Below are 22,949 nucleotides of genomic sequence, written 5' to 3'. Positions count from 1 at the left end.
ATTTTTTTTTTTAAATGGAACAGAGTTTAGTAATTTTCACCGACTTAGTAGTTTCCCCTGGCCACCCCTCTGCTGGCTGCTGTGGGCTTCCCCCATTATCCTGTTGTGACCTCCCACTAATCCCTCCCTCACTGAGTTCAACCTCTGCATTTATACTAGCGCCAAGCTTGTCCTTAAATTCTCTCACAGTTCCTCCCCTCTTTCTCCTCTGGCTGGCGTCTCGGTATCACAAAGCTGTCCTCAGCCTCAGTTGGATGGTCCCTGGTTAGCTGTATTTGTCACCCAATAGACATGTAGGTAATTAAAGGCTTTGGAGCTCCAGTGGGGCTGCATTGATTCCTCCAGTAACCAATCTGTGTCGCTGCTGATGGCTTCTCTCGCTGGGACCTGACGTGAGCTAACACACCCTGCAACTTCTTCTCTTTGTGCTCCCCGGGGGAAATCACCTGCTTTATTACCATCCTGTCCCTGGGAGTCTAAGGCTAGGTCTACACTGCCCGCCTGAATCGGCGGGTAGAAATAGATCTCTCGGGGATCGAATTATCGCGTCTCGTCGGGATGCGACAATCGATCCCCGAATCGATGCTCTTACTCCACCAGCGGAGGTGGGAGTAAGCGTCGTCGACGGGGAGCCACGGAGGTCGATTTTGCCGCCGTCCTCACAGCGGGGTAAGTCGGCTCCGATAGGTCGAATTCATCTACGTTATTCACGTAGCTGAATTTGCGTATCTTAAATTGACCCCCCCCCCCGTAGTGAAGACCTGCCCTGAGCCTCATCTCATTCAAGCCAGCAGGATCTGGCCCTAGGTTCACAGGCTGGATTAACGCTGTCCCCTTATTCTGTAATCACTCCTAAGCCCCGAGCTGATTTCCCAGCCCCCACACGGCGCTTACAAACCAAGCCAGTTAAACAAATCAGCCAGGAGCTGGGAAAACACTCCCCTCCCCTGATCAGTTTGCATGTCAGCTGTTCACCCTTCCAAGTCCAGATGACATCTGGGCTTGGTTCCGTTTTGAGCGGCAAACCCTGCTCCGAGGCTCTGGGTAATTCGCTCCGGGGAGGGGCGCGCATTCTGCATGATACATTGCACTGTTTTTAACAACTCTGCTCTGTTAATCCATTTGCACCCAGCACCCACTCAGAGCAAGAAGTGTTGCTGCCTCCCGTGGGCTGGTCTCCTGGAGCTTCATCACAGGGTCGTAGGGGAAACCAATTTATAATCTCTCTGGCTCGGGCGTCCAGGCTGCTGGAGACTGTCACTTTGCAGCCAGATGGTGGTTGCCTGGAGTGTCACATGGATGCATCATTTTACAGCACTGCTGAGAGTTTTATCTGCAGCAAGAAGTCCATCTCTTGGCATGACAGGGCACAGCCCTCAGCAAACAAGGGTGTGGCAGGCACCTCACTCTCACTCCGTCTTGAAAATGTAATGGGGAGTCATCTGCAGAGCGAACAATTGGCCACTTCAAACTTCTCACTAGCCTGTCAATCAGGGCCACTTGGAATATCCTGGCAACGGCAGGGACAGAATTCAGATCCTGAACCTACTGCAACAGCACAGCCACTCCCAGCTGAGCTCAGGGAGAATACCCATCAGCTGTTAGCAGTATAACATATATGACACAAAGTGGAGCAGTAAAAAGCAACAGAGGGTCCTGTGGCACCTTTAAGATTAACAGAAGTATTGGGAGCATAAGCTTTCGTGGGTAAGAACCTCACTTCTTCAGATGCAAGTGTGGAGCAGTGCGGATTCTGTGCAGTAAAGGGCAATGGGGACACATTGGTCAGTTCAGCACAGTCCCTGTGAACTTAGTTCTTCCTTGTGGAGTTTTGCTCTATGTTTGCGGCTTTACGTTAGCAATAGGCAGTCATACAGTTAGCCAAAATGGGCCAACCTGTGAACCTTGAAGGAGCTTGTACCCAGGGTTCCAGTCCAGACCAGGGCCGGCTCCAGGCACCAGCCCAGCAAGCAGGTGCTTGGGGCGGCCAAGGGGAAGGGGTGGCACGTCGGGCTGTTCGGCGGCAATTTGGAGGCGGATCCCTCTCGGAGGGAAGCACCTGCCACCGAATTACCGCCGGAGAAGAAAGTGGTGCGGTGGAGCTACCGCCGGAGTGCCGCCGATTGCAATTGCGATCGCGTTTTTTTTTTTTTTCTGCCGCTTGGGGCAGCAAAAACCCTGGAGCCAGTCCTGGTCCAGACCAATCTCCCCACTCCATTTATTAATGTGCAGTGCTCCAAAATCCCCCTTGGCTAAAAATAACTCCAAACTATGCAAAGATAGACAGAGGTCTTCTCCACCCGCTGGTAGTCCTTCTGAGCAGAACACCGACAGCTGACATCTTTTCAATCTCTGTCCCTGCCCTCTTGCATGCAGTCGACTGACAATAAAGCACCCGCCAACGTTGTGAAACTCCAATCCCTCATTGCAGCATCTTAGGGTTACCATACGTCCGGATTTTCCCGGACATGTCCGGCTTTTGGGGGCTCAAATCCCCGTCCGGGGGGAAATCCCCAAAAGCCGGGCATGTCCGGGAAAATCGGGAGGGCTCGGTGGTGCTCGGCCGGGGCCGGCGGTGCGGGGCCGGTGCGGGGCCGGGGGCATGGTGCCGGGCCAGGGTCACAGTGCCAGGCCGGGCGCGGTGCCAGACGGGGAGCCGGGGGCGCGGTGCCGGGCCGGGGTCCGGGCCGGTCAGCCGGGCCCGCGGGGAGCCGGGCCGGCGGGGAGCCGGGCCGGCGGGGAGCCGGGTCAGCCGGGCCGGCGGGGAGCCGGGCCGGCGGGGAGCCGGGTCAGCCGGGGCCGGGGGGTGCGCCGGGCCGGCAGTGCTGGGCGGGCCGGGGGTGGTCGGCCGGGGCCGGCACCCCAGGGCCCGAGCCGACCCAGGCTGGAAACGCCGGGGGCCAGCCTGGGCCGCGCCTCCCCCCCACACCCCCCTTACCTGCTTCAGGCTTCCCGCGAATCAAATGTTCGCGGGAAGCAGGGGAGGGGGCAGAGACTTTGGGGAGGGGGCGGGGCTGGGGGCGGGGCCGTGGAGTGTCCTCCATTTGGAGGCACAGAATATGGTAACCCTACAGCATCTGGGGTTAATTCCACAGTGTCTCACTCCTGCTTCCAAATCAGGCCAGCTTCGGGGATGAGGACAGGGACTAGACTTCATCTTTCTTCTGCCTCTTAATCCTCCCTGTCCTTTAATGAAGATCATCTGTCATTTCATTTCATAGCCCATATTTCCACTGTAATCAGAGACTTCCTCGGGCTGCTCCACACTGCTTGATATGGAACATTGTTTTGGGCCTTTTTTTTTTTTTGGCTTCCAGTGTATCCAAATCAGCTCTTCCCTCCACTCTGTATCACGATCCCCTAAGTTTCTGATAAGCGGCTTCTTTGAAACAGCTCTTTCATATCTGCTTAACCACAGCCTTCTGTTTAGACCTTTGTTCTGACAAAGCTGTTGTCTTTATGCTTCGATTTCAGTGGAACAAGCCGTTACCTTCAGTAACTCCCTATTTGGAGGGGAGCTGAAGCTAAATATAATAAATATAATAAAATGAAAAATCAATTCCAGTGTGGCTTGTTCTGCCCACCATGGCGGGGCTCAGAGCTGGCCGGCCGGGTCTTGGGGGTCCTCCGGGCGCCGTGGGGACAGCCGAGGTTCGGGGCTGCTCCAGGCCGCTGGCTGTCTGGCAGGGGTTCGGGACTGCTCCAGGTGCCAGCCGGGTTTGGGGCTGTGCCAGCAGTCCAGCCTGCGAGAGTGGGGCAGTGGAAGGGGCAGAGCCTTGGGTGGAAGAGGCGGGATGGGGGCTAGCCTCCCCAAACAGGGGGTGCACACGCCGCCCATGAGTTTTACTGCTGTAATTCCATTGATTTCAATGCGACAGGGAGCAGAATTTGGCTGCGTGTGTCAAGGATAAAGCATCAGGAGACCTAGGTTCTTTTCCTGACACTGACTAGCTTGCAAAAGTCATTTAACATCTGTGCCACGGGGTGTGGGGGTAATGATCAGTCGGCTTACGTTGCCACTGTTATCTGAGCCTCATTCAACCCTTGAGGTATGACAGCGCCAGCACCCTCATTTAACAGATGGGGAGCTGAGACCCAGAGGGACTAAGTGACTTGCCCAAGAATTAAACTCGGGTTTGCCAAGCCTGCGACTAGCATCCTAACCACCGGCCCGGCCTCTCTTCAGAACAATGTTCATGCAACTTGGTGAAGTCCACCGAGAAAAATGCTACCCATTATTATTGCATTTATTACTGTGTGTGTCGGGGCGGGGGGGAGCTGCCAATTACCATACGCCACGTGGCACCAGAAAATATTGCAGCCTCGGCCTTGAAAGGTCTCTCGTTGGGCAACACTGGAGCAAGGCCAGTCTCTACTCTCCAACCATGAAGCTTTCAGCCTGAGTTCCCCAGCCTACCATGAAGGGTTTGAGGGGGCGGTTAGTGCTCTGAAGGAGTTAGATAATCTGGTCCCAGTGCCCGCAGGCAACAGACACACTTGCTCTTGTCTGCTTTTGTCATCCTGGTGCCATAATCTCCTGCTGAGCCCCTAAAGATGCAAACGGCTCCTTTAATTGCACTGCCTAATGCCAGCCAGCCTGCGCTGCGATTGTTTTCCCCTCCTGGTGTCGGCTATTGAGAAATTCCACAAAATGGATCCGAACGGCAGCAGGCACAGAAGAGAATCCTCGGTTAGCTGGGTTCTAGGGTCTGGCTCACGAGCTCCGTCCCCTTTCCTTCCCAATGCTGCTCCCAGGCGAGGTGCACGTGTTCCACACAGAGAAATGTGTTAGAGGGCCAGAGGACTAGCTCGCACCTCTCCCTATCCCAAATTCGCTATGTGTAATGGACTATACCAGGGGTTCTCAAATTGGGGGTGGGGACCCCTCAGGGGGTCGAGAGGCTATTACATGGGGGTTGCGAGCTGTCAGCCTCCACCCCAAACCCTGCTAGCCTCCAGGCTTTAGAATGGTGTTAAATATGTAAAAAAGTGGTTTTAATTTATATGGGGGGGGGGTCGCACTCAGAGGCTTGCTGTGTGAAAGGGGTCACCTGTACAAAAGTTTGAGAACCACCGGACTATACCTTTAAGAAATTTGGGAATGGATCGTACTAGGAAGTGCAAAGGGCTGGATCTGGGTTTGGTAGATGCAGAAGGAGTAAAACTGAAATAAAGGGCTGGTGGACCCTTCTGGCTTGTCTCTCTGTTGCATTGAAGCTCCACCCTGGTTGTGTTGCACAGCATTGCTCTGATCCATAGGGAGGTGCTGTTCCATCCCAGAAACAGTTGGATGTCAGTGGCAGGTGAACTGATCCCTGTGTATAATTTACGAAGTGTTCTGGGTTCCTCTGGCATGAAATCCCCATCCCACAAAGGAGACTTCTAACTAATGACTTGCTCTCTGCCTGATAAACCAGGACTCATTTGATCCCCTGAGATCTCCAAGAGTGACATGGAAATCATACCGATATTAGTAAATGCACATAACTATGTAGCTGCGACAGAGGATTGAGCACGAAAGCGTCAGGAAATGAAACCTGTGAGCGGGGAACCCAGGAGAGGCAAGATTTGTGGATGACACAATTATTCAGACTCAGACAACAAGAAGGACCTAACAAAGTTGGGGGCTGACTGGGCAACGCAATGCAGGTACCGTTATTTGTAGAGTAGTGTAAGGTCACACACATCGCAAGGAATGACACACGCACTTTGATGGTCAGGAGAAAAACCTAGGCAGCATGGTGCACAGTTCAAGGAACATCTGCTCAATATGCAGTGGTGGTTTAAAAAAAAAAAAAGGGGGGGGGGACAAGATTTTGTGTAAAGCCAAACATAGAGAATAGCCCCCAAACTGTTCTACAGATCAACTGTATGCCCTCACCTGAGCACACCCTTCAACTGTGGTCACTCTCGTCTCTGAAAGGATACCAGCAGAAATAGAAAACGTCCCAGAGGAGGGCAACAAAGATGATCAGCATCACAGAAAGGCTTCCAGGCAAGGACAGATTAGAAAGGTTAGAACTGTCACATTTAGAGAGCAGACACAGGAGAGGGGAGGTGGCAGAGGTATCCAAAGTACTAAATGAGATCGAGAAGATGAGTCGGGTGCTTCTCACTTACCCTCTGTCATAAGAAGAGAACAAGGGGCATTCAATTAAATGGAAAGGCAGCACATTCTAAACCGATCAGAGGAAATCAATTGGGATTCCGTGCACGATCTGCGGAACTCTGTGTCGCAAGTTAGCACTGAGGCTAAAAAAGGCATTTATAAGAGCTAAAGGCACAGTACTGTAACTCAGCCAACCTGGGTTCTATTCTCAGCTCTGTGCTTGGCCTACTGGGTGACCCTGAACAAGTCACCCCACCTCTGTGCCTCAGTTTCCTCCTCTGTAAAATGGGGATGAAGATACTGACCTCCTTGGTAAAGTGCATTGAGATCTGTAGATATAAATTACTTTATATCCATATACAATAAGTCCCTGAGTTTTTCATGAGTAGATTTCCAAGTGCTTTACAAAGGTCAGAATCATTAGCCCCACTTTACAGATGGAAAACTGAGGCACAGGGAAGTGAAGTAATTTCCCAAGGTCACCCAGCAGGCCAGTGTCAGAGCCAGGAACAGAACTCATGTCTCCCAATTCCCAGGCCAGGGCTCTAACCAGTAGACAACTGTGCCTCCCCTTCTATAGTTAAAACTAGAATAAAACAAAATCTGTAAGGGATACAAGCCCTCATGCTTCAGGTCATTAACAAACCAGTGGCTGATGGGGGTAAGGCAGAAACTTTCCTTGTGAGCAGGTTATTCCATAAGTGTCCAGTGTCTGCTACAGATATAGAGTCCCAGTCCTACGTGCAACTCTCCTGGGATCAGAGTTAAACTGGGGTAACGCCGGCATGAGCTGAGAATCAGGCCCAACGTTTCCTGAATTCTATATAATTGCAGGTGTGTTGGAAACCGATTCTGCCTCTCCCATCTCTGCAAAACCACCCCATCATGTGCCATTGCAGCAGAGGGCATCTGACTATTGTCTCTCTCTAGCAAACAGGTCCGGTGCAGTAACCCAAACCTCAGTCACGCAGCCCACGTGAAAATGGCACTTTCCAGCCAGTTAAGAGTCACACTGTAATAGCACCCACAACAAGAGTTCAGTCCGCAAAGACAGATGCAGCTGCTCCTCCTGGCTGGACCATTCCCCCCTTCTGAATACCACCTCCTCCCGCATCTTGCCTGGAAGGAGCTCAAAGTGCTTGGACAAGAAGCATCATCATTATCCCCAGGCAGCAAGAATCTCCCAGCATTGAGCTCATGGTTGCGGAGAGGATTGTTAGGGTTCGATTATTGATGAATGAAATGTCAGATAAGCTAAGATCCATCGGCTTTATTGGCCAGAGAAAGGGTTAATATTTTACCCAGTCCTGGGAAGCAGTTTTCAATCTGTGTCTGCCCCAAAGGATGAGCTTCATTTGAGTTATTTGTATAGGGTGCTTGTTTACGACAAGCAAGAGATTAATATACCTCACTCCCTTTTTCGCCTCTGCGTTCCATACACTGCCATTCCGGATGCCAGTAGACCGTAAAGTACAAATAGTATTAGACCCATAATGTGAACTACTGTTTTGTACTCCAGTGCCTAGCAACATTCATATATAATACTCCGGAGAGGATCCCACAGGCACGTACAAAAAAACCCCAGCCTTGAACAATTTAACTCCTCAGTAAATTTCCACAATAAAGCTTAACATAAATGCAAAAGCATGCAGAGAGCATAAGCATCCTGGTTCATTGTATAATACTGGCTAACAGGATGGTGGTAAAACACCAGGAGCGGCTGATGCCCTGCGTGGTAGCAGCCCCACCAGCTGTGGAGCAGCTCGGAAGAAAGGACTGGTGCAGATGAGGCCAGAGACTCACTCCAGACCACACCAGGAGTCTGAAATAGAACTCAGGTCTCCTACCTCCCAGTCCCCTTTGTCACTGAGCAGAGCCCACTAGGACATCAGTGCTGGCAGTACCAGGGGAAGAAGAAAGCCAGTAGTTGTAACATAGCCTTTGAAAGGCAGTGATACAAAATGGAGCTGGTATCAGAGGGGTAGCCGTGTTAGTCTGAATCTGTAAAAAGCAACAGAGGGTTCTGTGGCACCTTTGAGACCAACAGAAGTATTGGGAGCATAAGCTTTCGTGGGTAAGAACCTCACTTCTTCAGATGCATCTGAAGAAGTGAGGTTCTTACCCACGAAAGCTTATGCTCCCAATACTTCTGTTGGTCTCAAAGGTGCCACAGGACCCTCTGTTGCTTAAAACGGAGCTGGTGACTGGTGGCCTGGAATCCCAGCTCCCCACATTTCTGTATGGCTTCTTGCTGCCTCTCCTGGGAACAGCAACACAAGATTTGGAGCAAGAGGCTCGTAACAGCCATTCGCCCTGCTCAAACTTGCTCTGTTCCCTCCTCGGCTTTCCCCAGTGGAAGGTGCTCCAGGATCAGCCGCTAAGTTTCTACGCCGGCTCTGGAAGCAGATCAAGCTGAATGTGTCTAAGCTGGTGAGATACAGAAACCAGGCAAACTGGAGAAAGAGCTGCAGATCGGGTCAGGCAGACAGCAAACTTGGCAGCCCCGCTGCTTTGTTAGAGTGAGTTTAACTCACAAATGTCACGAGTTCTGATGTCCTCAGAGAGCAGAATTCACAAATTCCCTTCACACGCCTTTAAACCAGCGTTCAGAAAATTCCTAACCGCCATAGAAACAACTAGGGTAAATTACGCAACAGTCTAACCGGCTAAGACAGACGTACGTCGGGGTGAAGAAGCCTTGAATTAAATGTGCAATGAGCATCACCTCCTGGGCCTCTTTAATGCACTGAGCAATCCATACTGGAATGGAGTTTTGCTGCTAAAAGAAGGAGTGTCTATGGCATTGCAGTACTAAAACGATGACAATTCAAGTTCTATCAAGGAGTTTTATTGCAATTATGAATCTTTAATAGTTTTTCATATCAAGTATTAAATTTTCATTTTTTTTGTACAAGACAGAGATGCAGTTTTAATGAGCCATCTTATAACTATTTCATAGAGGTCCAAAACGCCAGCAAGCCCTTTCCATAATGAGGAGTCTAGGGAGGGGAGCAGACAAAGGAAATGAAGGAGACCTAGCACCATGATTAGATCTGGCATTACAGGTGCCGGAGCAGACGCCTGTGGTGGGGTGCAGCACAATCAGTTTGTGCTGTTATAACAGTGCCTTGGGGTGACCGGAGAACACCGTCTTAGCCAGCAGTTTCTGGTGCTGCTTTGTGTGTGGTCCAGCAGAAAGAACACTAACTTGGACTCAGAAGACCTAGGCTCTGCCACTGACCTGCTGTGTAATCTTTGACAGCTCACTTCATCTATCAGTAACCTGTTTCACCTCCTGCTTGCCCTTTGGCTATTTAGCTTATAAAATATTCATGGCAGAAACTGTTGCTTACTATGTGTTTTGCATAGTGCCTACCATCATGAGGCCCCAATCGCCATTAGGACAGTAAGTGCTACTGGAATAATAATAAGAGAGGAGAAACTGCAGGCAAAATATACCTATACATTACAGATCTTGTAAAATAGTTATTGATGAAAAGCAAATGATGGAATACTTGGAAAAACTGAGCATACACAAATCCGTCAGCCCACATTCTACACATTTTTGCCAGGGATTTTACTAATTAACACCAATAACCATTTTTCATAAACCAAGGACAACTAATGACCAGTGAAGAGAAAATGTAGTACCAGGTTTGGTTTGGTTTTTTAAAGTTGATCCTGGCAATAACTGTACTGTAACTCTAGCTCCAATAAGGGGAATAAAGGCAGAAATAAGAGAAGTATTCAGAGAGAAAAATCACTGCGCCGGACATTGTTGGACAGATTTTCAAAGGGCTCATCACATTGGGTGTCAACAATGGGAACTACTGGGAGTTGAGCACTTTTGAAAATCTGCCCCAAAATATTGGCGTTGAGCACTACCAATAGAGGGCAATGGAACCAGCAAGATGAGTTTATACAGAGCAAATTTTGCTGGACAATCTTGGTGGCTTGTTTGGAGAGAACTGCAAGATGACTAGATGAAGGGAGGTGCAGTGGATGGAATATAGATGGATTTCAGTAAAGAGTTGGACACTGCACCTTGAAAAATTAATTCAAACTGGCTTGGGGAGGACTGAACGTGAGCGAAAAGCCTTGAAACGGAAAGGTAATGCTAACTAGCATTTAATTGATCTGGGAGCGAGGTGGCTAATGGGATGCTACAGGGGTTAGTGTTAGGACTGGCCTCATTTAACATCATTAATATACCAGAAGATGAAGGTGAAATGACATTAATATCTATTAAACTAGAAGGAGTTGCAAACCCTAGCCAAGATAGAGAACTAATACAAAGACCCAGAGAGATTCGAAACATGGTCAGAAAAGAAAGAAAAAAAGAATCAACTTGGAAGAATGTGACCTAATATATAAGGGGATATAATCCGAGATGCCCAGACTCAATCGGTGGGAGGCAGTAATATTGAACAGACCTAGAGTGATGGTGGATAGCAAATGAGACCAATGCACGTGTCGTCTGGCACATGCAAAGGAATCAGATGGCAGAGCAGGGAGGTCATAGCCCCTCTCTATGGGCATGGTCCAGTTAGAGGCTTTCCATTCACTTCACTGAGCTGTGATTAGCCTCTATAAGCAGCTGTTGACCAATCACACCTGGAATATTACGGTCTCTGCTGGGCGCCACGTTACCAGGAAGGTGACCGGAGTTCAGAAAGCAGGAAAAGTGATCGGGGGCTGGAGGGACTGATTTATGAAGTAAGATTAGGAGAGCTAACTTGGTCTAGCTAGGCAAAGGAATAACTAAGGAGGGGCAGTCTACCTGGATGGGGAAGGAATTATTTACAGGGATTCTCAGAGTTAGGGTGTGACATTGCAGTCTATAGGATTTTATAAAAATATGCTAATGAGTGAATATAATGTAACTGGGATATGCTTCATGCAAAGGGTCTCTTGTAAGGTTTCATTACGAAGCTTATAATCTACTGAGTGTGGTCATCCTATTTGTATAAATGTATCACTCTTGTATCTGAAACTAGAAATATGAAATATAACTCTATTGTAATTATTCAAAGTGTGGGCCATTAATGGTGGTTTGGAATCTTGATGGCTCCCATCAACCAGGACAATTGACTGTGGATGGCTCTGTTTGCAGGCAAGCCTTCCTGTGAATCAGGCTGGGAGGAATGAAGGCTTGAAGTCTTGCAGTGACATGTGATCATGTCACGTGAACTGGAATCCATCTTTAACCTGGTGTCTTTCCATTGAGAAGGATGGGGTGGGAACCCAGAGAGGGACAAAGGATTCCTGCCTTATGCAAAAGATATATAAATGGGTGGAACAGAACAAAGGAGAGAGAGGAGCCATCATGAAGAATCCCCTAGCTACCACCTGAGCTGGAACAAGAGCTGTACCAGGGGAAAGAATTGTGACCAGGCCTGGAAGGGGTCCAGTCTGAGGAAAAAACTTACTGAAGCATCTCTAAGGGTGAGATTATCTGTCTTCAGTTTGATTAGACATAGATTTGCGTGTTTTATTTTATTTTGCTTGGTGACTTACTTTGTTCTGTCTGTTACTACCTGGAACCACTTAAATCCTACTTTCTGTATTTAATAAAATCACGTTTTACTTATTAATTAACTCAGAGTATGTGTTAATACTGGGAGGGGGGGGGACAAACAGCTGTGCACATCCCTCTATCAGGGTTATAGAGGGCGAACAATTTATGAGTTTACCCTGCATAAGCTTTATACAGGGTAACACGGATTTATTTGGGTTTAGACCCCATTGGGAGTTGGGCATCTGAGTGTTAAAGACAAGAACACTTCTGTAAGCTGCTTTCAGGTTAAGCCTGCAGTTTTGGGGCAAGTAATTGACCCTGGGTCTGTGTTGGAGCAGACGGGAGTGTCTGGCTCAGCAAGACAGGGTGCTGGGGTCCTGAGCTGGCAGGGAAAGCAGGGGCAGAGGTAGTCTTGGCACATCAGGTGGCAGCTCCCAAGGAGGGTTCTGTGATCCAACCCGTCACATAGGGTTAAACATTATCCTGGATTTTTCATTAAGGAAACTTACTGAGGCAGGTTCAGAAAAATCTGTCAAAAGTTTCATGACAAAATAAACAAAATATGACCTTGGGTATAAATATTTAAATGTTGATTATTTATAACAATCAAGGCTGTTTTCTTGACACCTGAAGAACTCTCTGTTTCACGGCTGGGATGTTCTAATGTTCTGAGGCTAGTACTTCTGAATTGCAGTAGGATTTTAATTAGCTGGGAGTCGGCTTTCACCGAATGCTTTGCATTGTCCATGTAAGGATCAGGAAGCCCTTAACAAACCCTTTGCTCCTGTGAGTAATTAGTATTGGGCTTTGAGGGTACCCGAAGCACAGAGCGGCTAAGGATGATGCTTTCAAGACTAAGAAAGTACAATGCCCACTGGGTCTCTTGGCGGCTCAGACAGTGTTCAGCTCCTTTGAAAAATCCGGCCAAGGGAGCTGAAATTTACACATTTAAAACTCTATTTGTGCTCTCCTCATTTGTTTATTGTCTCCATTGGCTGCTTTTCACCAAATACCGTTGGTCTGTAAGTGACTTGTCCCAGGTCACACAGGGAACCTGTGGCAAAGCTAAGAATGAAACCCACATTCCCTGAATCCCAGTCTAGTACCTTAACCATAAGGCCATCCTTTAGATGGCTGATATTTGTTGGCTCCTTGGGTGAACACTTAATAGGACTGGAGTTAATGATCCACTTATAAAATTATCATTCACCATATTAAATATAGCTGAGGGCAGATAACATAGTTTAATATGCATAGAGCTATCCGGTAATTTAGGACCTTATCCAATGCCAATTGACGTCAATTAGGAGTCTTTCCATCAACTCCAGCAGATGTTGGATCATGTCCCTAAGGAACGAAGTCTTTCTATTTGCCTGGTATAACCCGTTACTTGGAAGGACTTGTTTAACTTCAGTTTCTTTCCGCATCTTAGAATCATGTCTCTCTGTGCCTTTGCCCATATTAGCTTAGGGAGTGTGCATGTGCATTCTTTAGTCTAAGTATCATCCTGTGTGGATAATAACAAGACAGAGGCCCCTTTCTGTTCCTCCCTCCACCAAATATTTCCAAATTTACAGCTTGCAGTGTATGCAAATCAGGGAGAAGGAACTATACACAAGCATGCAGAACCCAGTGTTCAGCAAAGCGTCAGGCTTCTGGCACGCACAAACCAGTTACAGGAAAACAGCACAGCGAGGAGCAAGGCATAAAGGATCAATAGGCAGAGATGTAATGTGAAAACAATGCTCACGGCATGAAGCCTTGCATAGAAAACGCCGCTACCTCTTAATCCTCACCTGGCCAAGAAAATAACACAGGATTAGACGGTGCATTTTTATAGAAGCGTCTCCAATTATTTCCTTCCCTCCACTGCCTGGGAGATGAAATGATAGGAGGAGAGAGAATGCTGTGTATTATAAATGGAAATAATCAGAGAGGGTGATAATAGAAGGCTGTATTCTTGATATGGCCGCTATTATTTTTTCCTATACGTATTTCCCTTGGCCCAGATGTTCCATTAGCTGCTCTGGCCTCCTGGCTGAGCTAGGAAAGCAGCAATTTTCTCTGGGTGGTGACGGGCGCTGGTTGGGGGAGCTTGGTGGAACGTGGAGGCATCGATTATGAAAATCATCTCAGGGAATGGAGACCAGTTCCCCTCCCTCTCCTGCCATTAATCTTGCAGTGTTTACAAGGGGGAGTCTGACAGGTCGGTGCTGGGAACACACAGGTTTGATCTCACCTCAGCCCAGTGACTTGCGTTATGTCCGAAGGCAGCCCCGGGTGGCACGTCTGTTTTCTTTTTATATTAGGGGGAAAAAATGCAGCTCGTGTGCCATGGTAAATATGAATGGGATAACGTTGCTGCCCTGAGATTTCAGCTGCCATGGAGCACTGTTCCTGCTGCCCCTCATGTACATGAACTAGGGGAAGTGTCAATGTCTCCCCAGGGCCAGGGGTGTGCCTTAATCTCAAAGAACAGCTGTTTTTAAAGATCTGGCATGTAGGCAGAGTGGTTCCAAAGGGAGAAGCCCACAATCCCAGAGGCCATGTGACAAGGGTGGTATAAGAACTGAATAGAATGGGGATGGTCCAACGCTGAAGGTTTGTAGGGCCAGCTGGGAGTAGAAAGACTGAAGGAAGATTAGCTCTCAGTCTATGTAAGGTACCTACCTGCCCCCCAACATGGCATTAATGGAGCACCTCACAATCTTTAATGGGTTTATCTGCACAATACCCTGTGAGGCAGGGCAGTGTGATCATCCCCATTGTACAGATGGGAAACTAAGGCACCAACTAGTTGAATGACTTGCCCAAGGTCACACAGGAAGTCTATAGCAGAGCAGGAATTGAACCTGGATCACCCAAATCCCAGAGGAGCCCCCTAACCTTTGGCCCATCCTTCCTCTCCAGCCTCCAATCTCAGGCAATTTAGCACATGCCGCAGTAGCGTCAAAAGGGCAGTGCCGGGACGTGGGATGAGTGCTCCGCTGCAGAAAGTTTAGCAGCAGTGGGGTACTGGGAGTAATTTGCCAGCCCATCACAGGGGAAGTGGGATCAAGGTGGATTACACCTCGATCCCTGATAATCCAGGCCTTTGTCAATGTCTTGAGGGAACATAAACAGCTGATCACAAGGAGTTTGTTATCCACCAGTCCTACACTGAAGCAATAGGCACAGTCTATTAATTCATTTCCAAGGGAACCCCCCACAACACCTTACCCTCAGTCACTGCTGAATCGCACTGAAATGGAGATGAAGAGCACAAAGTTGCGACCCTGAGGAGACGGGCCATTTCGAGAAAGGCCAAACAGAACTGGGTTATTTTGAGCAGCACAGCCAGAAATTACAGCCTGTAAAACCTGCTTCTGAAACACGCTCCCAATCAGAGGAGCCAAGGACTATTCCAGAGTCCAATGCATCTCTTTACAACTCCTTTACAATTTTCCTGTCTGATATTAAATCATTGTCTATTGCATCTGCCACCAAAGCCTGAGCCATCCGCTGAACTCCTGCATTTCCCTTGCCGAGACCTCTCTCCTGGCTAAGGACTGGGCTCAGGGAGTCCCTTGAACCAAGCAGAAAAAGGGCCTTGCCTTATGCCACCTCAGCAGTGACCGTGCACCGAACCCCGGGCACGAGGGCAACCCAGCTGCAGAGAGAATGCCATGGGAGGTGCTGTAGCAGATCCTCGGAGTTCTTGTATCTCGGAGACAACCTGGAAGCAGGCATTGGTCCTAGGGTGACCAGACGTTCCGCTTTTATAGGGACAGTCCCGATTTTTGGGTCTTTTTCTCACATAGGCACCTATTACCCCCCACCCCCGTCCCGATTTTTGACACTTGCTGTCTGGTCAGCCTAGTTGGTCCTAACAGTAGGAATTGAATACGGCGATGCGGAAGTGGCCAGAAGCAGAGGCAAGTCGCATCAATTTAGGCTGCCTGCAGCCACGCACAGGCTCAGCCCTGCATTTGCCACCTACGGTGCCGATCGCTAATGGAGATTATTCTTGCGAAGGTCACTGAAGCGGAAGGAAACCAACACAGACATAGTGTCGTGCCGGCTGCTGCTACTGTGAGTGCAGGCTCCCCAGCCCCGCATCACTGCAGCTAATGCAGTCTCACACGGACGTACTGAGAGGAAGGAGTTAGGGTGACCAGCTAGCAACTGTGAAAAAACGGGACAGGGGGTGGGGGGTCCTAGGCACCTATATAAGAAAAAGTCCCAAAAAACGGGACATCTGGTCACTCTAGAAGGAGTTCAAAACTGCAGCTCCAAGTGGCTAGCAACGACAGGTTTCTCTGATCAGGTCGGAATGAGAAAGATGCACCGGGGGGGACACCAAGCCCAGTCACTTTAATAGAAAAAAAAGTCTCTTCTCTTGCAGCACGGGGAGACGGGAGAGTGACACTTGCTTTCCCCTCCAGACACCGGCCTAGCTCCTGGTGGAGAGACTTCCATTCGGATGGGAAACAAGGCTGCATGGGTCGCCACGGGCAGTGCACTAGTGCAGAACAGCAGGTGCCGCCTGCTTCAGAGGGGCTGCGTCCATTGTGTACAGTGGCCCTGCACACACACACACACACACACACACACACACACACACACACACCCACCCCGTGGCAGCTCTTCCAGACTGTTTTTAACAGCCCAGTGTAAAAAAAATCAGCCTGTAACCATTCATCCATTCATTAGGAGCAATGCCCAGCGCTAGGGGGATTGCTGAGGTGGACTCCTAAAGGCCCAGTGCAGTGGTTGGGTTACTGTGTTGGCAGCATGAGTACGGAGACTCACATCGGCTGGAGATCCTGCTCTCTAAATGCATTCCCAGCTGAGCCCCAAACCTCCCCCCACTTCCGCGCTTGCCTCTCACCTTCAGGCCGGTGCTTTCCGCTTCCGAGCCCTTATCCACCCCGGTGATGTAAATGCCTAGCGCATATTCTGCTCCTCCTCGGATCATGAGGCCCAAGGACTTCCCTTCGTTCAGCACCAGGTTCACCTGTGGAGAGGGAGAGCTGGTATTTACGGAGCCCTGCAGACATGCCCAGTACTTTACAGGTGCAGGGAAGAGGCACTGCCCCTACCCCACGTCTCGGACAACATGGTGTTGTCCACTGGCCACCTAGGCCCTACGTCACGGCTCGAGGGAGATGGTGTTTAGAAGACAGCGTGTACCTAGAATCGGAGAATCTAGCTGATTATGAACTGAAAATGTGCTCCTTGTACAGGGTATGAATCAGCCCCTTTGCTATGAGGAGGAGGGGGGGGGGAACGCCTCCCTAGCCGCCTCCAGCCATCTCCGCGGCAGCCCCCGAATGGTTCTGTTGTGTTGCAGCCACAATCTTAGCAGTGGCTGTCCCTTCCCTGCTACAGCAGCTCTGTAGCGCCCCACTTGGCTGCCTGCTGCATTGCAAGGCAGGGAAGTGAGTCATTCTAGTTTTTCACCGACTTTCCTGCCACGCTAGCGGAGTCCCGGGGAGAGCAGGATGGCAAGGGAAACAGCTGAAGTATTGGTTGTGGGCCCTTGCCATGTTTGTGTGTGTGATTATGACAAATAAAAATAGCAAAAAGAAGAATGGTCTCTCCAACCTGGAACAGAGAATCGATATCAGACTTCATAACAGTTTAGGTAAGACCCAAACTACTTCATTATTAAGGGCAAAGAGTAATTATAACAAAAACAATCTTTGACTGGCTAAAGAAATTTGCCTGCACAATTATGTAGCAATGGTCATTTTGTTATTCAGCCCTGGGTTGGGGTTCTTTGTAAAGTAAGATCATAAACTGATCACCAGAATGATTCCTTTTCAGAGAAAGAGAAGCAGAAGAGAAAGAAAAGGATCAAAAGAAAAGCCTGAAAGGTAAGTGAAAGAGGCTAGGAGAGGAACGATATGGCAGAGAGGAGGGAGGAAAGAGGGAAGGGATAAATTGAGAGATGGAAGGGAATTAGGGTCTTGGGGAGCACAACAATAAAAGAATTACTCAAGAAGCAAGTTGATCATGCCAATACTTCCAAAAACGGGGGCCATTTATCCGTAAATGTATCTTGCTTGTTTCTATTGCAAAATGCTATTTGTTCCTTTGCCACCAGGATCGCCAAGTCACAGCACCATTCTTCAACAGTTGGGTGCACTTTGGACTTCCACCATGGCAGAATTAGATGTTTGGCTTCTCTGATCAGAGGTCTACCCACCCCAAGTTTTTTCGAAGGATTTCAGTTTCCAAGGTGGATTGGGTAGGCCTAGGAGGGAATGGCCAGCCTGCTGTTCAGTGAAAAGAAAGCAATAGGCCCAAATAGTTGCCTCTGTCCAGAAAAAACAGATTGCAGGGCAATTCCATAGCATGTGGTATAAGTTAGTGCCGGCCACATTGCAGCACTAGCATGTGTCAGACCCGGCTGCTCTAGATCTGAAAAATCGCTATGGAGTCCAGACCATATTCCTCTGCTGGATCAATCTGAACCCCAAATCTAGGGAGCAAAGCTGCATATCGGAACAAACCTGATTCCACTGAATGTGGGTAAGGGAAACGGAGAACTCTTGTTCCTGTTTCCTGCCAACATTTCTCCCTAAGGAGAGGAAAAGGCACAAAGGAATCATGTTCAGTTATGTGTTCAAGATCCCTTTCGTAATCCAGCCCAGAACAGGTCGATGGGCCATTAAAATGTTCCCGTTACTCCAAACTGAAGGCTGAATGTAATAAAGGAGGACATCTAAACTTAGAAGCAACCAGATACCCGGCTTTCCTTGCGGCCACAACTGTGATGGATTTCTCCTCGGGGAAACAGGAGAAGTCTGAGTTTAGGACGGATGCTAGTGGGAGCAGGGCTACAATTTCCAAAACCAGCTGTGTGATCAAAGGATTGAGATGCATTTTGCCTATTTCTTTTATGTTCCCAGGAAAGAGGACTCCCAAGTACCTGACTTGCACCTGCTGCCAGCAAAAAGTGTTACCCAAGAGGGTGGCATCATGCACCCTTCTAGAGATACCGAGCGCCTCCGACTTGTGCCAAGCCATCGATACCCTGCGATTTCCCCAACCAATTCAATAGTTTGTTGAATATGTGGGGGGTGGTCTGAAGGGGTTTGCTGATGAATAAAGATAAATCCGCATAGAGGCATATTTTTGTCTCTTGGGGTTCTATTTTATCCCCTGTACCTCCTAACACTCTAATTTTTATTGCCAGAGGCTCTTAGGCCCAATCACACAGGAGTGCTGACTGCTACCCAAGAAGGGGAGATATAGTGATTGGTTAAGACACAAGAGGTAAGACTGGAGTACAAAAGTCTAATCCAGAGCAAATGACAGCAGCCAGGGAAATAGAAGATAGTGCTGAATAGAAGCTATTTTCAGGTAAGTCTGTCTTTTTATTCACTGTTTGTACAGCACCTTGCACAATGGGTTTAAAAATCAAAGGCCGCCAGGGCTAGACCGAGCAGCTGTTATACTTTCCCAGACTTCCCCTGGAGAGACTGTCACCCTGTTGACGGCTCAGATCCAGGTCTCGCCGGACACACATCACTATGCACACAAAGGGGCACATGGCTGTGACCATCTGTCCTAACGCAGCCCACAGAAGCAGAGTAGGAAGATGTGCAAATGGAGTGAGAAACTGTTGGAAGAGTACCTGAAACAGGACTGCCTCTCTGCTACTCAGATACCTCTGGCACGTCCTTTTGCTGTGCCACAGGCAGGATACGATTCGCCGTGGTGAGGGTATAGGGGAGATCAGAGCAAAAGCTAGCTCTGAAGAATCTAAAAGCCCTGGACTGGCCAGGAACTCTGCATGGGATGAGGGCCAGCCCAGTCTGCATGGCCCGGGACCCAAGTTATGCAGAAAGGCAGAGGCAGGCTCTCTGGAGACCTCAGAGTAGATTTTCAAAATGGGCGAAAGCAGGATTTACATGGATACCTGCTCCCATACACTGGGAAAGAGTTCAGAACTTAGGGACCATGATGTAAACATTAGGGGGTGAGGAGTAAATAGGGAAAGAAATGCAGAAGTGCTGCATCCAAAGGGTAACACCACCTCTTAGGAGCTACCTCCATGAAGCGACTCAAGGAAACAGCAGGGAAGAGATCACAAGATGGCTACATGTGTTTTTGGGGGAGGAGACTAAGGGAATCAAGTAAACAAAAAAGCAAAAACCTAGAGACGTAGGTAGCCTCGTGATTGAGGCCCTTGACTAGACGCAGAAGATGTGGGTTCAATTCCCAGCTTTGCTACGAAAACCCAGGGCAAGTCATTCAATCTCTTGGCGCTTCAGTTCCTCACTTGTAAAGCAAGGAGAGCGAGTCTGACTTTTCTGTTGCATTTGAGCTCTTTGGAGCAGGGTCTGTCTCTAACTATGTGTTTGTGCAACGCCTTAGGGAAAGGGAGAACCTCCTCGATTGGTGCTACCGAAACACAAATCCTTGAGACACACACAAGACTGGCAGGGTGGGTCAAACAGCCTTTGTCTCCCCACTCCAACTCCCCCCCGCAACACCCTCCTAACTAATAAATGATGGAGAATAACCACACTCAACATACAGCCGTATATCACCTCACCTTCATAGCTCTCCCAGCATTTGACACTTACTAATTAACCCCCCTGTGAGGTAGGCAATGATTATTGTTACCCCCAATGTATCAAGGGGGAAGCTGAGACACAAAGAAAAGGTGTAACTTGTCCAAGGTCACACTAGGGTGACCAGACAGCAAGTGTGAAAAATCGAGACAGGGGGTGGGAGGTAATAGGATCCAATATAAGAAAAAGACCCAAAAATCGGGACTGTCCCTATAAAATCAGGACATCTGGTCACCCTAGGTCACACACAGAGTCAGGGATAAAACTGGGAAGAGAACCCAAGAGTCCTTGCTCTCACATTTGCTTGTTCTAGCGATGCTTTCTGAGCCGGAGCTTCAGCTGGCAGAAGTCCACTGACTTTGATGGAGCTGGGCCAGTTCACAACAGCAGAGGATCTGTCCCACTGCCCATGTTCTTATGTAAACATGAGATTACAAATGAGTTACACACTTTTATATGGGTTATGAACTTGACCGAGCGTTCTCTCTCCCCTTTATGCCAGCACATAGCCTAGGAGTCAGACAGGAGCAGTAGCTACAAAGGGGCTCCAGGTGACCTCTTCTTCCAGAATGACACAATAAAGGCACAGCAGGATGAAAAGAGATCCTCAGAAAGGTGGGGAAGGCCTTTGGATCAGAGCTCCCTGCAACATCCCGCGCCGCTGTTAGTGAAACAGGTACTGATCTGCACAGCAGAGGCTGTGGCTTCAAAGCAGAGGGAGGCAGAGATGAATTATGCAGGAAGTAATCTCTTCCTTTCTCCCATACAAATGTCTGTCCTGCATATTAGGGAGGGGAATTACAGAGCATGCTGAGAAATCCGAGGGGGGAACCACCGGTCCTAACAGCAGCAATCTGCCGCTGCTCCTCCTGGAACCGCGAGGGCAATTGCAATGATTTTACTAAGGAAAAAGGGATTGGGGTAGGAGAAGAAAATCAGCTCCCCAATTCTCACTTAGGCAAAGCTCCCACTGATTTCAAAGGGTGCAAGCAATGCTCTTATTTCTAAATCACAGGACGGCGAGATGGGGGGTTGGGGCTCTATTCCCAGTTCTCCCACAGTCCTCCCTCCCCAGGCAATTTTGGGTGCCCACCTTGAGCCCCCTCAATGTATTTCAAGTCTGCCAGGAATTTTTATAGGGCCAGATTTTCCAAAGGCTCACAGTTAGAGCCAGACTGTCAAAAGTGCCAACAGGTACCTGGTGTGTGGAGCTTTTCAAATCTGGCTTACAGGTGCTGTATGCCTTTGGGCCCTGGCCTGGTAATGGTGCTCTAGTGTGTACACCTGTGTGAGACAGCACACGGGAGTTAACTCTGTGTTTGCTCAAGGGCTTCAGGAACCCCCTGGACCTGTGTGTTGTTCTCACTAATGAATAATACAAACACAGACGCCACCCTGCCCAGCGACAGCTGGCACACATGCTGCAACAGACAGGTGTTAATTACTTTCCACAGACATCTGGCAGCACCATTATCAGGCAAACGTAGGGCTGACAATTTTCCCCTGACGGAGGCAGACACTCTAGACCGTGGAGCTGCGTTTACAGAGTTTACCGTTATACCCGGTTTTCCCATAGCCTCCCCGATAGTCACCCTTAATATTTCCCTGAACATTCTGCTCTAAAAGTTTGTCTACATGGGGACAATCAGGAAAGCTAATCCAAATGAACTAAACCTGTGATTTTAAAATGGGTTAGTAAAGCCAAATCAAACCCTTGTATGGATACCCTCATTCAGAACGAAAGTGGCCTTAAAGCAGTTTAGTTTCCTGAGTGTTTTGTTCCCATGTAGACAAGCCCTAAGTGCGGTTGGAAGACTGGGTTTAGTAGAAGACAGGAGGCCAGGTCTCCGCTAGAAAGGTTTGTTGACATAGATGTGTCAGACGGGGTGTTGGAAAACCACACTCCCTACCCGACAAGGCTATGCAGGCAAACCCCCCCGTGTAAATGCAGCTATAGTGACAAAAGTGTGTGTCAGTCAGCATAGCGTATGCCATTCTGGGAAGTAGTGTCACTCTGTGGGCAGAAAAATGCCTTCCAATGGTATATGTGGTGTCTGCACTGGGGGCTCTGCTGGTATAGCTATGTTGGCAAAGCAGCTGCAAGGTAGACAAGGCCAGAGGAAGGGAGAGCAAAGTGGAATTCTTGTCATTGTTTAGGTAGCAACAGTGCCTGCAGTGCGCTGGATACTTTCCAAACACGGTCCCTTCCCTTGAGAGCAAACAATCCAAGACAGGGGTTCTGAACTCAGCTTAGTTCACTCCTAAGAGAAATCAATGAAGGCTGGGATTTTCTAAAAAGCCTAAGGGAGTTAGGCACTCAATTGATTCCATTCTATATATGTTCTTATACACGTGTTTGAGCACCCAACTCCCACAGGCTCTTTGAAAATCCCAGCCCAAGGATATAAGAGGAGGACTTAGCTAGTTTCTTGTAGGTGACACGGAAGAAGTGGGAAGCCCATACACTGGCCCTCACTCTGTCTTCTGCATCACCCCTGGTGGCTCATTACAGATCACATCATCACCCAGTGAAGCCAGTTCAGCTCCAGAGGGGACTTAGGAGAAAAAAAAACCCCACATGCCAACCATCAAGCTGTCTGGAGTGGCTCACAAACGTGGGTTCCAACCTCAAGGCAGAGTGTGACAAACCAGGGCACAAACCCCAAACTGGTTGTGCGTTCTATCATTAGATTTCACCCATCAAGTATCAGGTGTGAGCTCCTCAAGCATTATAACAGCCTTCACATGGAGTCAC

At 48.8% G+C, this 22,949-nt stretch overlaps 1 protein-coding gene across 4 annotated transcripts in view; it reads right to left on the bottom strand.

Annotated features, from left to right (window-relative positions):
* WHRN (whirlin) overlaps positions 1 to 22,949 on the bottom strand; it is a 102,691-nt gene that overhangs the window by 39,571 nt on the left and 40,171 nt on the right. For all 4 annotated transcript variants that reach the window (XM_054007040.1, XM_054007043.1, XM_054007039.1 and 1 more), the window contains exon 3: positions 16,498 to 16,623. In XM_054007040.1, coding sequence (XP_053863015.1) covers positions 16,498 to 16,623 — 126 coding nt within the window. The remainder of the gene's footprint in view (positions 1 to 16,497; positions 16,624 to 22,949) is intronic.

This window comes from Malaclemys terrapin, chromosome 17 (assembly GCF_027887155.1).
Source record: "Malaclemys terrapin pileata isolate rMalTer1 chromosome 17, rMalTer1.hap1, whole genome shotgun sequence".
NCBI classification, from domain to species: domain Eukaryota; kingdom Metazoa; phylum Chordata; order Testudines; family Emydidae; genus Malaclemys; species Malaclemys terrapin.
This window is presented reverse-complemented; position numbering and strand designations above follow the sequence as displayed.